The 16,437-nt window shown below is 49.0% G+C and overlaps 4 protein-coding genes across 4 annotated transcripts; 3 read left to right on the top strand and 1 right to left on the bottom strand.

Moving 5' to 3' along the window:
• Positions 1–1,366: 1,366 nt before the first annotated feature.
• MIND_00621200 (Peroxidase) lies at positions 1,367–3,003 on the top strand (the record flags this gene model as incomplete). Its single annotated transcript, XM_037362958.1, has 3 exons — positions 1,367–1,553; positions 1,601–1,987; positions 2,036–3,003. The coding sequence occupies 3 exons, from the start codon at positions 1,367–1,369 to the stop codon at positions 3,001–3,003; spliced, it is 1,542 nt and encodes a 513-aa protein (XP_037220879.1).
• A 6,156-nt stretch (positions 3,004–9,159) lies between these two features.
• Positions 9,160–10,556, top strand: MIND_00620900 (Aldo-ket-red domain-containing protein; the record flags this gene model as incomplete). The annotated part of the gene is made up of 9 exons (XM_037362957.1): positions 9,160–9,270; positions 9,312–9,397; positions 9,445–9,613; positions 9,663–9,689; positions 9,743–9,774; positions 9,826–10,045; positions 10,095–10,144; positions 10,190–10,352; positions 10,404–10,556. 9 exons carry the CDS (start codon positions 9,160–9,162, stop codon positions 10,554–10,556), a joined length of 1,011 nt encoding a protein of 336 aa, XP_037220878.1.
• A 1,092-nt stretch (positions 10,557–11,648) lies between these two features.
• Positions 11,649–12,095, top strand: MIND_00620800 (uncharacterized protein; the record flags this gene model as incomplete). The annotated part of the gene is made up of 2 exons (XM_037362956.1): positions 11,649–11,929; positions 11,975–12,095. 2 exons carry the CDS (start codon positions 11,649–11,651, stop codon positions 12,093–12,095), a joined length of 402 nt encoding a protein of 133 aa, XP_037220877.1.
• A 2,102-nt stretch (positions 12,096–14,197) lies between these two features.
• MIND_00620700 (uncharacterized protein) lies at positions 14,198–16,035 on the bottom strand (the record flags this gene model as incomplete). Its single annotated transcript, XM_037362955.1, has 7 exons — positions 14,198–14,289; positions 14,339–14,570; positions 14,621–14,912; positions 15,156–15,553; positions 15,603–15,633; positions 15,678–15,736; positions 15,787–16,035. The coding sequence occupies 7 exons, from the start codon at positions 16,033–16,035 to the stop codon at positions 14,198–14,200; spliced, it is 1,353 nt and encodes a 450-aa protein (XP_037220876.1).
• Positions 16,036–16,437: the final 402 nt, after the last annotated feature.

Below are 16,437 nucleotides of genomic sequence, written 5' to 3'. Positions count from 1 at the left end.
CACTATGTAATATATAATGCTCAGGGCATTATTGTTGTACAGGTGTGTTATAATTATGTGACAGTTGTAGTAATACACTTTAGTATAGTATACTCTTCATAGAAATTTTACTGTTAATTGCTTATATTGTCCACACATCTGCTGAAATGTTATTATAGCCCTTCACATTACTTACTAAAAATCTAAGATCTTATATAGATCACTGTACTGGTTAGATCAAGTGTCTGTGTTACACGTTATAATGACCAAAAAAACTCCTTGTCAAAAATCACCTTAAACCAAAAGAAATTTTTTTAGGTTCAAAAATTCAAAAAGTCACAGACACTTGATTGAAATACTATAGTATTTGCAATATTGTAAGATTGGCACTGCCTCTTTAGTCACTGTCTCTCATTGTTATTCCAGAATATCTGTGTCTTCCTTGGTGTTTCTAAGCTAGACTACGCAGTTTCTACAATTACTTGATCCTCACAGAAATTTTATTTAAATTATTTCTGTTAAACGGAGGGTTCTATAATGTGGAATAATAGTATGCAAGTATTATTAAAATTTTCCATATTTCTTTAACCATTATTGAGGACAGAACACAAGCTAAATGCAGCTGTGACGCGTTGTGACATCATTACAAATTGATTAAATCAGATAATAGCCTCCATTTTGAGCTGGATCACCATCATATCAACTTAGGCGCAATCTGACTAGATAAATATATGAGCATGCACACTGCTACATACCCTTGCCACCTCAGCAGAACAGAGGGTTCTGTTCGAGTTTTTCAAATGACGACAGGTGACAACATGTGACTTTATGTAATATGCATTACGTAGAGACTTTCACCGAGGTTTCATCGAAGGTTTGGGGTTTTTGGCCACGGTCGTTCGGGTTGGTTTGTACATGTTTGGCTGGGTCACCATCAATAGATCATGATCGTGCCAGGTTGTGACCCTGGGGGGACCTTACTAAAGCAAGGTGACATGAACTATAAACACCGTCTCCATAATTCAAGTGAAGTTGGGCAGATATGACATGAACTATGTACTCCACGACTACTACTTACCGACACATTGCCACGGAACCTTCGGTGTAATGACGGTCCAATAATCCCAATGGAGACCGCCACATGTCCTGCAAATAATCCAAAGACTGGCAAGAGGTTTGCGCACCGTTCAGAGTGATTTTTCGGTGGTCAAATGAGCACTCACCTTAATGTAGTCGTTGCCTATTTGTAGATGTCAACTCAGAAGATGAAGAGCGCAAATTTTCAAAAGAGATCAGCCATCAATGGTCGCTATGTCGGTTTCTGCCTCCGACACCATGTCCACGCTGGGCCGGCGCCCTTGGTTCTGTCTGTCGCTTTTTCCCTACCATGGGCTCTTTCGCCCCGACTCGTCAACTAGTCGTAGACGACACTGACCCTCGAATCCAGTATGGGGCTCAGGACTGGTTCATTGCAGATCCAAACACATTGACCAGCGGAAATTTTGGCTCCATCTTCAACGGAACCTCGCATGGGACGACATCCAATAATTCCACCCTCTTGTTTCCTTTTAATGGTGTGTTGCATGTCCCAACATCTCACCCGATAAATGACATAGGCAAGGCACCTCGATTGAGGTTTGGGGCACCATTTCAGTGGCGACAACGAACAATCTCGCCGACCCGTCTTGGGACTGCTATGTGGACGATGTCAGAATACCCAATCCAGACCCAACATTCCGTTTCGAGGAAAACAACTGGTTGTTGTGCGCCGAGGACTCTATATCCAAGGGTTCGCATACCCTTAGAATACAAGTTCATTCTGCCGGCCGTCCTTTCTACTTGGACTACATCAAGTATCGGCCTTTGTCGGGAGAGGTTTCTCGATCTGCCTCCGTTGTAGCATACAGCAACACCGACCCCGCCGTCAGTTTTAGCACAGGATGGGTCACCTTTGGTGGCGAAAATGCAACAGATGTGAATGGAGCCCAAGTAGCCCTCCATTTTCGTGGTATGTTGTGGCACCCAGCCTTCTGCGCACTCACCAAGCTTTATTTAGGGACTTCCGCGAGTATGTATGGCTTCGTTCCGACGGAAAGGCCACATAACGCGACTTGTGCATCATATTCAATTGACAATGGCCAACCTATAAATTTCACGCTTCGCGGCCTGGCCGATGCAAGCGATACTACTACGCAGTACAACGTGATGCTTTTCACCACTCCGCTTCTTGAAGACAAAGAACACAACCTCGTCGTGACCTACCATGGGGATCGAGACCACACACCCCTTGTCCTCCAGAGTTTCTACGTTTTCGATTCCCCTGACATCCATCTTTCCACTTCGTCTTCTCCACCAACGGCATCCTCCGGGGCCTCCAAAGCAACCAGATATACGTCTGTCGGTGCAATTACCGGCGGAACCATCGCAGGCGCTTTCATCTTGGCTGTCCTCGCTGTCGTTGCCTTCTGTCTGAGGCAAACACGGCGCAAGAGAGCCCTCGAGGCCGTTCACCCAACCCCATTCCCGCTCACAACACGGAAACAGGAAATCTCCAACCGTTTTCCTGTGGCCACGAGCTCTCCCGCATGCGTTGGATCTTCTCAACTAGTGCCTCATTTGCCTGGCCCCGATGCCTCAGCCCGGCCTCGTTCGGTCGCTAGCCGCCCCTCCACCATCTATCCATCCGTGATGTATGCCGACTCGCTGAATGCCTCGTTTTTCCAGCCTTCCTCCGACGTCCGGAGCTCATGGCATTCTCACAACCCGCCAACGCCCACACTACAACCCAGCGCAGCCTCAAGTCGTAACAACTTGTCAACCGAGCAATCGTTTGCCGCAAGCTTGCCGCACGCGGAGCTTGATGCTACGCCCACTCCAAACTCAAGCTCGTTCCACGCATCTGCTCGGAGGGATAGCAAACCTAATATCGGTCTGGCTCTCGATCGTAACCCAGCTGCAGCGGTCCTCCAGCAAAGAGATAGCGGTGTGCGAATTGGGACCCCACCAGGATATAGTTCGAAATGAACGGACCCATCATGTATCGTTTGCCTTGCTAAGTAGCATGGACTTTGTTTTTGTACTTGAATCAATGAAGCGCGGTCACGTGAAAGGTGAATGATAGTCTGGTCACGTTCAACGACTGGCTATTGGCTTCAGTAGCTCGCCGTTTCAAAACTGGATACTACAAGAAAAAGTGCCTTAGGATATATATTATGGGACTAAATATTTTATAGTAACTACGTTTTTAATCCAATGTCCCGTAATCAACACGTCGGCGTCTAGCATTACTCGCTGCTTGGTATATGAAGATGCGGTTTCCGCCGCCACAACTCTGACTGCTGGCTCCAGCACAGGCCATATTACACTCCCCATTTGCAGTCTTCGTGCCTGGGCTCGAGATTCCGGCGGCACAATAACATTCTCGCTGGGTAAGATGAGCATGGACAAGAGCAGAAGCCGGACCACGAACCGCGTATTCCACCCCTGCATACGGATAGCCAGCAGAGGCGCACGAAGATTGACAACTGGCAATGGTCAATGACGAGGAGGTGAAGGAGAGCCCGTTGGTCAAAGTTCGCGCGTTAATCGAATCCGTATAGCAGCCCAGAGAATTCCAGGATACGGTAGGCGGACTGCTGGTTCGTTGGTACATGCTAAGGCGGTTACCGGCTAGATAGGATGAGTAAATAAAGTGAGGGGATCGTGAATCACCGAAACTTACATCCACAAATGTCTGTTGCTACAGAAGATCAGCATATCGATGCAACTTAGTTGGGTGGATGCATACATTTTCCGGAGCAAGCCATATTGCAGTCAGTATTTGTGACTTTAGATGAGCCGCTTGATATCGCCGAGCCACAGAAACATTCGACCTATCAGCAAGTCAGTCGCTATTCCAAGACGCATTCAGGAGAAAAAAACCGACTCCATACTCAACGCCACCATAAGGGTATCCTGCCGCTGCACACGTCGCCAAACAGCCAGAAACTGTCTGTCCATTTTGAGAGCTGGAAGAGAGACCATTTAGTGTTCGAGAGTTGACTGAGTCCGTATAACAGCCAAGGTAAGACCAAGTCGGAGTACTAGACGCAGCGGAACTTGTGATAGTCGTGCTCATCCCCAAACCCTCGGCGGCATTGTAAACATTGATCCGATTGGATCCTCCGCAAAGTCCAGCTGAAGTTACCGTGAGCAAGCTCGTCGAACGGAGAACAAATGATACACACTTCCGCCAGAGCAGGGGTAATTGCAGTCATCAGCAAATGCAACACTGGCTGCTGCTCTTATCGAGTTGGAACAAAAGCATTCGACGCCGTATTCAACACCACCGTAAACATAGCCTGCGTTCCGGCAAGTTCGGAGGCAGGTTGACAAAGTATTGGTGTTTGTGGAAGATGATATCCCGTTGCCCAGAGTACGGGAGTTGACCGAGTCCGTATAGCACGCTAGGTACGTCCATGCGACCCCATCGATCGTTGTGCTGGTCGGAGTCGGTGCACTGGAAGTAGTGGTTGTTGTCGTGGTGGTCGATGTTGTGGTCGCAGTTGTTCCCGAAGCAGCTAAGAGAAGATATCAAACCACCGCCATTCCAGAAGAAAGTCCGTACAAGCAGCGTTAACATAAGCATTGAAATTATCTGGCAAGATATTCAACATTGTCCCAAAACTGAGTAGATCTGGATCGTACATTTGATTGGGTTGAGGACATACAGGTAGTCGGGATCGGTCTTGCTTATGACCGTTTGACCATTCTGCCACATATACGGTTAGAGACTAGAACGAACGAACGAACGAAATGTTCATGCTCACACGGGTCATGGTAACGGTAATTCGTCCAGCAGCGAGCGGAAGCTTGAGTTTGTTGACGCCGGCAGGTTGGTTCGCGAAAGTTGCTGATGATGACCCAACTTGAAGAGTGATCGTGCAAGTGGAGGTACAGAAAGCTGCCACCCAAAGTAAGTCCTGGAGAACGTAAGCCTGTTTAGTGATGATGATAGTACAGCTGAGACGAACCTGGGTCCAATCCCAGTTCTCTGGACGGCCGATATCATTTGAAGCGACTGCGTTCTTGGGATGTGGTCGAGCCCAATAATAAATGACGTCTTGCTAGAGAATATTTTCATTCAGCGTAGGTCTGGAGGAATGGGGAAGTTCAAACAGTGATTTGTGGATATACGCCTGTCTTGAAAGCTTGGATGTAGTAGGCGCTCATGTCGAACCACGCAGTGTGCGGAAATCCGTCAGTCCAAGTTGTTCCAGTTGGTTGATCTACGCGGACAGGACCAAAGCTAAGGCGGTTCGTCAAACCCCGTCAACAAGTTGATTAGTAGTTCGCACTAGTCTGATTCCCCAAAGTCATTCCTACGGCGATGATAAGCATAACGGATAAGGGGAAAGTATCAGAGAGCCATACCAAGTCACCATCTCGACAAAAGTTAGTTGATTCCGCATATTGAAAAGTTGCTCCCATCGGTTATTGAGAAGCCAGTCATCAGAGCGAAGAATACGGTTTTGATATGTGTAGTGTGTGCTGAAACGCGTTCGATATGGAAGAATGGAAGAGGATAGAGTCCGCACAAGAACCACATGCTGACCGTGGTTGCATACTTGCTGCCGAGTTGACTGAGGTCTGAGGATGGTCAACAAAAGTCCCTGAGGAGAAACCTGTGCCCACAATAATTATCGTCATCCGTCTAGTTAAGATTAGCATTGAACCGGAAAAGGGAATGACACACACGTTTTTGGCATAGTTGCCCTGGGGCCATGCACACCCCCAACAATACCAACTATCCATTGACGGGTAGTTCCCAAACTTGCCCTCTAACCCCCAGATAAAAGGCATGACATACGCTCCCGTCTGATCCTTCAACGACTGCCAGCCGGAATTCCCGAGACAATCGCCTGCGTAGCTCGAAACCATCGGCTTCCCATTGACTTTGAACTGGTATGGGTGGGAGGAGAATTGGCGTGTGCGAGCAACGATGTCGGGAAGCGAGCAACCAAGGTCGGTAGTGAAGTCAAACGAAATGAAGAGTTTGGTGCTGACGCCGAGTGATTGGGCAGCTGCGTAGGCGTACCCGATTTGTGTTTTCTGCCAGTCATCACCCCCGATGTTCAGAGCGATCGCATCACTAAACGAGGTTGAGAACAAGGCGAGAACAAAAATGGAGGACGCACACTCCCTTGGCTGCAATTCGACTGATGTCGTCTAACCAGGTTTCTGGCGTGTAGCTATACCTGAAAGCGCCTTCGGAATCACTTTTTCTCGAGCAAGAACTCGTACGAACGTGTCTGGGTGAGAGAATAGTTGAGCGACGATATAACATAGGGAAGAAGGGGCCACTCACTGCCAACAATCTGAACGCAAGCTCAGTGGTGTAATAACACAAGACGAGGAGCACATACGTGGTGCATAAACACATATTTCGTTCCATCTCGTCGCTCAAGCTCGGTGGGACTATCTTGATAGGTTCTTGACTCGTTTGCACGTCGTGTCTGAGCTTGGTCCCGAATTTGACGATGCAGCGCCAGAGTGTCCTCTTGAAGAGTAGAAGCAGCAACCACGATACTAATGATTAGGCATTGGTGAACCAGACCACTGAGGCGCATGTCAACGTTCCAGAAAACGAACGAGAGGAGTCGGACAAACTTGAAAAGGGACTACGACAATATAAGTTGACCCCTGGACACCTCCCTATCAAATATGGGCGTCCTTGTTGTCGCTATTCGGATAAATGGCTCCAGAAGAGGTCGGAATGTCTTCAGCCGTTAATTCGTGTCTCGCTTCCGTGGAAAGGTGCCGATGTCTGGATGCGCTACTCATTACACTTCATTGGAAACAGGGAACGAGCTTTGCAGATGAGATTGAGCGTTGAGACTCAGCCAGGTGAATCAAAGGTAAGTGCATCTGGAGGCAAGAGAGAGATGATGTTCTTCTCGTCACGTGGCATTCATCGAATTATTTGACTCAGTAGTTCAAGTAGCCGCGGGAGATGCACAATACGACGGAGCTTATTCAAACAACGTAGTCGTATGATAGACGTATGTAGTACATGTAAACAGGAAAAAACGTGTCCTAAAAAGACATCGAGTCGACATAAAAATACACAGAATGTGATACAAACTCCGGTGTGCGTTTACCGTGAAAACCAATACTGATCGAGGTCATCGCTGGGTAGACTGGCCTCAAAAAGTAAATTTCCTTGACTGCCCATGATCCACCTTCCACCTTTTGTGTTGATGACTTCCAACTGGCCCACAGTGACGAAAATATAATGCACAGCCTCTTGGGCCAGAGTCTGTTGTGGGACGCGAAGAATACGAATGGAGCGTGAGCTCTGGAGAGCGCGTGCAAATTCAGTCTCGTTTCTGATCAGACCAGATGGGAGATTGAACAGGTTGAATACTTACCAGCTCTCTTTTAGGTACTGCGAGCTCAAGCACTTCGAGCGAGCAAGACATTCTGCAGAATTTGGCGAAGGCAGAAAGGCCTTTAGCGTCCAGAGTACAGTCCACGAAAGCGACAGATTCCAAGCACACCGTTGGGGAAACGAGGGCAGCCAATTGACTTAGTAGAATGAAATGTAGACTGGAATTGCTTGGGGTCCGTATTCTCAAAGATCTGAGATGCGGGGGATTGGGTAGCTCTGCTATTCGTTCAAGCAGCGTTGCGACAGTCATGGCTGAAAGTTCCGAGCTCATTCCCATTGGAGCAGACATTAGGCGAACGTCGATCGAAAGATGTTGAAGATTTGACAGAGACAGTGGTAAGGGTTGGTTTTCACTCGTTAGGTCGAACTGAATCATATGTCTTGAGCTCGTGTCAATGAGCATAAGGTAAAAAAAATGTACCTTGGCGCTGACTGAGAGTGTTTGAAGTTGTGGGGTAAGGCTGGTGAGCCCTAGAACCACGTCATGATAGAGATTAGGGCATCCAACGACATGAAGGGACAGCAATCCAGGCAGTTGGCCAAGGGTCGACTTGAGTAGGTCTTCGGTAATGGAAGTCGACATCTACAAGTGAGTGTCAGGATGACAATTTCAAGAGGATCAAGCCACCTACAAACAGAGTTAACGAGGTTAGCCTCTGTCCAAGCACGATGGCCCAGACAGGGAGGATGTTGGCAACGTGAAGAGGAATCCAATCGAGGCACAAGTCGGACAGATGAGTTATGCAAAGCAGCTCCCAGCACCGCACCCTTGGATAGGTGTCGACGTTGATTCGTATTCTGGAGAGGCGACGTTTGTGACTAAGAATTGGAATGAAGGCGATGACTGCGTTGGCGCTACATCGAAACGAAACGATGTTGTCGCACAACTGCAACGCTTGGTCTGCTTGTCGTAGAAACACGGCACTGAATTTCGAGCCAGCGAAGGGGATGGTGCGAATGTCTGAAACCCAGTTGAGCCTTCGTAAAACTGACTTGAGTTTCACGCACCAATATGTCTAACATGCATAGCCAGTTCAGGGTGGGCGGCAACAGTGGAAAAAGGTGTCATGACGTTAGGATATCCCCGCGCCATAGAAAAGGTGAAAGATAGCGTTGAGTATAAGCGTGGGTAGGCGCGAGCCATGAGGAAAGTGTTGGTGAGCGCGAGGGACGCAATATCTCGCGGGGAGAGGTAAGAGATGATAAGGTCTAGAACATCTACGTTCCAAGGTAAGGACATTGTGGTGTTGCCAGTCGGTCCTCCTAGTGCTTCAGGTACGGAGGAGCCGACTGTTGGAGGTGAGAAGGAAGATGATGAGGATGAGGCATAACCACTGATCCAGACGTCACTCATGGATCGTTCCGATAAGTAGTGAGCAAACAAACCCATAAGGTCTCTTCTCAAATAGTGGATTACACAGTAGTTAGAATCCCCCGTTTCCTCAGGCATCGATGAGCGACTGTTTTCAACTGTTTAAAACTTTCACAACAAAGAAACAGAGTCCAGGGACAGTCGAGGCCCGGGCCTTTGATGTCAATGATGATGAATTGATGACACGATCATCGATCATCCCTGATCCGAGCATCTGAAGTGGCCCAACCCAGCTGACTCAGTCTTTTACTCACGCTCTCAGAGCGGCCCACTTTGCGGCGCCATTCGCCCCACCATCCACTATGGGTAACAGCTCAGAGGCCGATACCACTATATAACTACGTTCTTCCACATCCCTTCCACATCCAGGAGCTATCCAATGTCAATTCCCACGCGAAAAATTGGCAGTGCCAATGTCTCTGCTGTTGGTTTCGGTGCGATGGTCATTGCTGGTGCCTATGGGCCAGTAACGGAGGAAGAGATGTTCAACGTAGGGGATAATTTACCACTGATTGGGCTCACAAAGTGCAGGTCCTCAATACCGCTCATGCAACAGGTTCCACTCTATGGGATACTGCTGACCGCTATGGCGGATCCGAGGAAATCCTGGGTAAATGGTAGGACATTCCACCTTGCTTCATTCCCACCGTCATCTCTTTGTTAGGTTCCAGCGAACTGGACTCCGTGGGGATATCTTTCTCTGCACCAAAGTGGGCACAGTCATCGAAAACGGCAAACCTGCGGTGAATGGCAAACCTGACTACATTCGAGAAGCGGTAGAGAAATGCTTGAGGAGACTTCAGGTTGATTACATCGACCTTCTTTACCTTCACGTGCGTTTCACTGCTCGAGAAGAAAGAAAGGACTGTTCACAATTCGCAGCGCGCAGATACCCGTACACCAATCGAGGTATGGCGTATTGTTTCGGCTGTCAATAAGCTGGCTCACTATATCTTGATTAGCTCTCTGTAGGAGCAATGGCCGAATTCGTCAAGTATGTTGATAACAGCCCTGCCGGGGAATGTTGACACTGAACGCAATGTAGAACAGGCAAAGTTAGATTCCTTGGACTTTCTGAGGCATCAGCCAACACCCTCCAACGAGCACATGCAGTCCACCCCATATCTGCGGTGCAAGTTGAATACAGCCCTTTTACGCTGGACATCGAGGACCCCAAGATCGCCGTCCTTGAGGTTGCTCGTTCACTTGGTGTTTCCATCGTCGCCTATTCTCCCCTCGGTCGGGGCCTGCTGACCGGCAGCTATGTATGGCGCATTCTTCTGACCCGCGTTGTGATTGTTGATAAACACACAGAATTCCCCAGCGGATTTTGGCGAGAAAGACCACCGACTTGTAATCCCCAAGTAAGTCGCTCTTGCCTCTGGTTTACCACAGTAACATCTTCCAAGGTTCAGCGCTGCAAACTTTCCGAAAATTCTCAAGATTGTTGGGACTTTAGCCAGGCTTGGCGCTGAGAAATATAATGGTGCTTCATCTAGTCAAGTGGCACTCGCATGGCTGCTCGCGCAAGGACCTGATGTTATCCCTATTCCTGGAACGAAGACTATCAAGGTCATCGATATCCATGGTCGCTATGCATGTGGTGTTGATTGACTGTTTCAGTATCTCAGGGACAACGTTGCAGCTGCGTCCCTTCAATTGACGGACGAAGATAACAAGGCGATTCGCAAGCTGGCGGAGGAGGCAGAGATAGAAGGAGAACGCTACCCGCCAGGCCATTCACAACATCTGTTTTGCGAGACTCCGGACTTTTAAACAGAGCTAACAATACATTCTTACTTCCTCTTGAGCCTGGATGGGTCCAGCCATTCAAAATCGGGGCTCGTCAGTTACCTCTTGTTTTCATGTCAGTGCAGCATATCAGCATTCGAAGTGTTTCGCCTGCTTGAGGAAGCGCCCCTTATCGCAAGTGCAAGTGGTACAAGGTGAGAGTCTTTCAAACTCCGCGCCGTTGCTGATGCCTCTGGTAACTCTCACAGTATATATTCAAAACCAGACTTATATTGACACCGACAAACATGGCCTCTGCACGTTCACTTGGTCTTTTAAGTTGGCCAAAGGCCCCCCGTAGTTCCGTCGCGCCTCAGACTATTGGTTTGTTGGCGTCATACATTGACTATTCTGATAGTTTCTGCCTGTCAACATCGCCCTCCTACGAGTTGGTTGCTTTAGTTTCTCCGCGTTGTTCCTGAGCCCCGGACTCTTTGGGCGATTCTCAGAACCAGCGCAGGTCTAGAAGATTATCAATGGATGTCGGTTGACATTCATCTTGTGGTTGTTCACATGCGCGGCGCGCCACCTCTTGAAGCCAAGCAATCCGTGTTCAGACCGCATTTCAACTCACTCTCGTGTGCGACCATGCAGCGGGTGCGGACAGAGTCAACTGTTGGTTGATCAGACGGACGGACGACCACGACTGCGTCTATGTGCTCATGAAATGGCAGCATCTGGATATATGGCGCCAGCCAGCGTAATGTCTGGTGACTTGTCGTCTCAATTATCTAACTGGCGTTGCAATAGTAATAGTGTGGAAGCAATATTGCAGATATCACCAGGAACAACACTCCTCGGAGAAAAACATTCATCGGTCTCTGTCTGTTCCTCAAACCATGCTCCAACTCCCACGCGAGTGCTACTTTGCCCCAAAGAAGGTTGCGTAAGCGACTATTCTCATCGCTTCGGTCCACCCGCACCGTGCGTGCTTCTTGAATAAACGGAGCCGCAGAAACTGATCTGGTTTCTTTTCTAGAATATTAATCCGTATCAATCCCAAGAAGTTGGTCAATGAAAAAACATATAAGCTTGACCTGTCTTTACTTCCTGTTTCGGGAAGTCACCCAGCTAAAGATGAACCCGTCTACTCACCACAACTTGCGTGTCACGCACCCTTCGCTCCGCGAGTATCCCTTCTACCTGGCCGGAGGCGTAAAGCTCATCAAAAGCACAGACATCAGAGACATCCGAGACGCTCATCGTGTTTTTGAAGCGGTGCGACTTCATATCCTACCGCTGATCAAGCGGCGTTTATCGCCTTCGGAACGCAACAGTCTACAAAGCGGCCATGTCTTTGTTTGGGAGGAATCCGACTCGGAGGAGGGCTTGGTTCGCTGGACAGAGGGTAAACGATGGTAAAACTTGACTCAAACTTCTTTTCAATACTGACTTTGGTTTAGGTCCCAGAGCAAGATGCGGGGCGATTGTCTGGTCTACGAAGAGAAAGTTCAGGTCACCGAGGCCGAGAAGCGGGATAAAGCCACACGAAGGCAAGTCGGCCAAGACATCTTTTGCATCTAATCTAACCTTACTACGTCAAGGGCTTCTAAATATTCGGAATCACCTCAATCCACACCACCTCCATTGAAACGCAAAGACCGACCAACGAAAGTGGGCGGCTTAACCAAGCATACCTACTCGGTCACGGTCAAGTTTCCGAATCACGCTCCGCCTAGAAAATGGCACCTGGTCGCGTACTTCCTGGTACTTTGTCCCCTCATATGTGGATGTTCTCTCATCTAAATTCATTGGCAGGCTCATGAGTCGTCACTCCTTCCCGTGGTGGAAGACTATGATTATCTGCGCAACATTGAAATACCGGGAGGTGTTTTTGGCGGGCACAATATTAGGTCTTGTGGCGGACGCGTTGACGTATTTCCTCGTCCGAGTCGGATTGAGCGGCCAAATGACTTTCCACGTCAGGCACACAACATTTGCGGGCCTCCGTCGTCTTTGCAATCGGCCAACATCCTTCCTCCGATATCACCAACCATGTCCTCGGTTCCGCTACCACCCCTCTCCTCACTGGGTTACTTTTTCCCAAAGCCACCAAATCGTTATAATTATGTCCCGTCAACTGCCACTATCGCAGCAGCGCTGTCTCAGGATGACCGTCGCATTCTAGAAAAATTCACTATTATTATCTGACCTTTTGGTTTGACTGTGTCAACCACATCAGATCACCGAAGGAATATCGATATCTTGGGGAGCAGCTTGTTGAGTGACGCGCGCACGAAAATACTCTGTACAAAATTGGCTCGCATCTTCACAAGTTCACAATTCGAACCTGCTGAAACGTTTACCGTGACGGTACCGATGGACAGAGTCTATTTAAATGCGAGGCAGAGAGGACTTTAAGAGCAAGCTATCCTGAGTCGCCAGGGTTCAGTGAAAATGGTCAAGTTGAATACTACAGACATGGTGGTCGCTACAAGAAGATAGACTTTCTCAGGGGGTATCCTCAGAGACGCGACGTCTAAGGAGACGCTTAAACTCTGCTTGGGAGCTAAATATGTCACACATACTGCTCGCCGGGGCCATTTGGAGATGGCCTCATTGTGGCGCTTCTTGACATGGGACATCTTCTCTACGCACCCATACATATGGAGGAGAGACCCAATGAACGTAAAATCGACAACGAGGCGCGGAGCTCTCATCGACGGTCGCGCCTACTACTAGTCAGCGAACCATACTAAGCTTTGATTGTGAAGGTGTATACTCAGAAATATTTGCTTCACGTTGATAACTGACCGAAAGAAATCCCAAGGGCCTTGTTATATATCGCTTAAAGGTCGAAGCGCGAATTATCATTTGACCATCAGCAACATGAGGGCATGTTTACCTGGGGCTTGTAAATAACTTGTCGTGTCTCAGTTAGTTTGAGTAAGCACAACTCACAAGCCGACTCGTTGAAGCGTGAGATTGCAAAAGAAGCCTTCCGCAACCGAGCACAATCAGTGTTGCTTTCCACATTCGAGTCTTCTGCAAGGGACGACTCGGACCTCTTGTTCCTGATAATAACTATTAGGCTGATGGCCAGAGAGACACCTCGGCAAAGTTGTGTTGCCGAGTTGTGGCGGAGGTTTCTCAGACTTTCTCTGACATGGTTGGAATTATGCGCACGGAGAAATGTCAGAGTGTAGCGCAATGAGTTGAACGACGCGTCTCAATGTCTAGATCTGACAGAGATCACGTTATCGTGTTATTGGTGCCATCAAAGGGCCGACGGAATCGTCCAATGCGCTCTAAACAGTATTTGAGTCCAAAGCATTACTGTACACTCGTTTGAGCCTTTCGTTCTGTCGGACATTGAGTGTGGTCAGAAAACCAAAATTGATTGGATCCCAGACGGACAGTAAATCTAGACAAGGCACAAGTGCTCACCTCTGCGTCAATCGCAGCGATTTAGCTTCATTTTCGCCAGCGTTATGGAGTGCCTCGGTATTGTGGATCCATTACTGTTTAGCGAGCAATGTCGACTCGCTCAAAGCTCCACAAGCTCGAGCAGACTTTGTGACATAGAACTTCTCCGATGAGAAATTTTGCGCCAGGCATTTTGAGAGCAACTCTAGTCCCGACGCGTGATTGTTGCCCGGGCGTGCTGCTTTAAGGGTAACGGTAAATCAAGCATAGTCCTCGATATATTGCCGGAGTCGGACCCGAGCCATCTTTGCAACAGCCTCTACCATGGGTCGGACTTCAGGCCTGACTCTCCCTGCCACGTATGAGAAACAAAAGAAAATGCGGTGGAGACGAGAACACACAAAGCGGTGCGTCCCGCGCGGGATAAGGCAGGTGTTCATCGGAGATGTTTTGAATAAGGCGCTCGACCTCGAGAAATGGCGATGGGACAGAGTCGACGACGAGGTTGCCTCTTTCGGGTAAGAACCATCGCACGTTGTCGGGTTCCGAGCCCCACACGGTGTGGCCAGTGAGCGTAAAGCGCGTCAATATGGAAGGGCCAAGGTCGTAGTACACGTCAGTGGGGCAAGTGTACTACAGAAATCCGTGTCAAGATTGCAACCAACTGTGTCAACGGAACTCACATTTTGCGGGCGACTCCATGACCCTCCCCAGCCACGCTCAATTGCATCCTGGGCACCCGCAACTGCCCGCTCGAAGTCAAGCCAGCGGTCTTCGAGTATGGGCACAAGACGGCCGAGTTCATCCATGATTATACCAGCATTCGGAAGCGTCGGATGGAATAGCAAGGCAGAGGCGATGCCTGGACCGCCCAAACCGAAGTAGGAAACAATGGCAAGAACATGACTGCTCGTTGGTAGAAAGAGAGGAGTGGAAGTCGTGTTTAACGGCGCGTAGTGCAGGTGTGCTGGTAGTCTGGGAAGGAAAGCCATTTCCAGTGATGACACGGAAGCTGTGCAAACACAAATTGTTATCGGATAAGATGATCAAGAGACGTGTCATTTCTATCGTGAAGTTGCGTTGTAAAGGAGGATTTCTAGCTACCCCCAGCCAACAAAGTCCATCATAGCCTCCTTAGATGGAAGCACATTCACAATGCTCTCACTCATCCGACGAGCCATTGCGCGTGGTCTAATTGGTTGACGACCCGACACCCACCGTCCCATTCTACCCTCGCGAACCCAATTGACTGGGGCTCGAGTGTGTACCCAGTGACCGACACGTGCACGAAGTCGGCGCAAACGCAGGGTGACACCAGGAGTATCCAAATAAACAGTACGGCGCGTATTTACAGCAAGCCGCGCCAGTTTGCGTTCTTTGGAGCGACGGATGCAGCCCTTGATGCAGCCCAGGAACCACATGGCGTGTAGAGGGAATACCGATGTGAGAATTAGAGCGGGAACAAAGGAGTCTTGTGGTCGATGGGTGGGAAGGTAGTAAGTGACGATGAGCACCATATGCAAGCAAATGCGTGTTGCGAAAAATGTTGCAGCAAAGAGGCTGTCAGATCGGAGGCGAGGGAACAGAGTCCCGATGCCAAACAAGAACGTCGGCAGCTAAACTCGACTGTGGGTAGTTGAACACATGGTTATGGTCAAGACGAACCTCCATGATGGCCGCCAAACCAAAAATGTAGCTCCAGCCAGCGCGAATGGCAAACTCGCAAATTCCAAGATAGACGATATGATGTGTCCATCCTGTGAGGAGAGTGATCTCAGAGCGATAGAAAATAGAGCCGACTAATAAACAGCGTCAGAAGGGGACAACCAATGCTAAAAACATAACACACCTGGAAACCCCGATTGATGCCTCCAGCCAGAGCGGCTCTCTCATCAACATTGGCGAGGCCGCCCTTGACGTAGTCGAAGACAAAAGGGAGACTCAAAACGGTCATCGTTCCACTGGCGACTGTGGTGAGAATCCACGCAGCCTGTCGAACTTTCTTGAAGAACGGTGACAAGAATGCATAGATGAGGCATAAGCCAGCAAACGCCGTGAAGAGCATGATCGCTGGCCCAGGTGTCGACGACGTGGCCATGGGAGGGGAAGAGCAAACCCAGCAGGCATTTTAACGTTTGATTGCCACACGTTAGAGAAGGTGGCGGGATAAAGAGATTGGTGGACCAAAGGAGTTAGACAACCGCGAATCGCAAACGTGCGCCGCATCACGTTCAACTTAAGTCCACAACAATGTTCGGTAAATAATAATGTGTAAACAAAAAAAAATGGTTGGGTCATGCATGTCGAGCCTCCCAGTCCTGCAGCCATTCCAGCACCTCAGCGGTCGAACGCTGCTAAAAGTCAGACAACAAAAAGTGCACCAGATCCACACAGACCTCAAGGTATTGGATATTCCCGCGTATAATCTCCAGAGTTTGTTGCAGCGGGCGAGTGTACTTGGAGGTATCTTTCGTCTAGGAGAAAGCATGAGACTCCGCCT

This window comes from Mycena indigotica, assembly GCF_014461135.1.
Source record: "Mycena indigotica strain 171206Taipei chromosome Unknown Mind.scaff0005, whole genome shotgun sequence".
Classification (NCBI taxonomy): domain Eukaryota; kingdom Fungi; phylum Basidiomycota; class Agaricomycetes; order Agaricales; family Mycenaceae; genus Mycena; species Mycena indigotica.
This window is presented reverse-complemented; position numbering and strand designations above follow the sequence as displayed.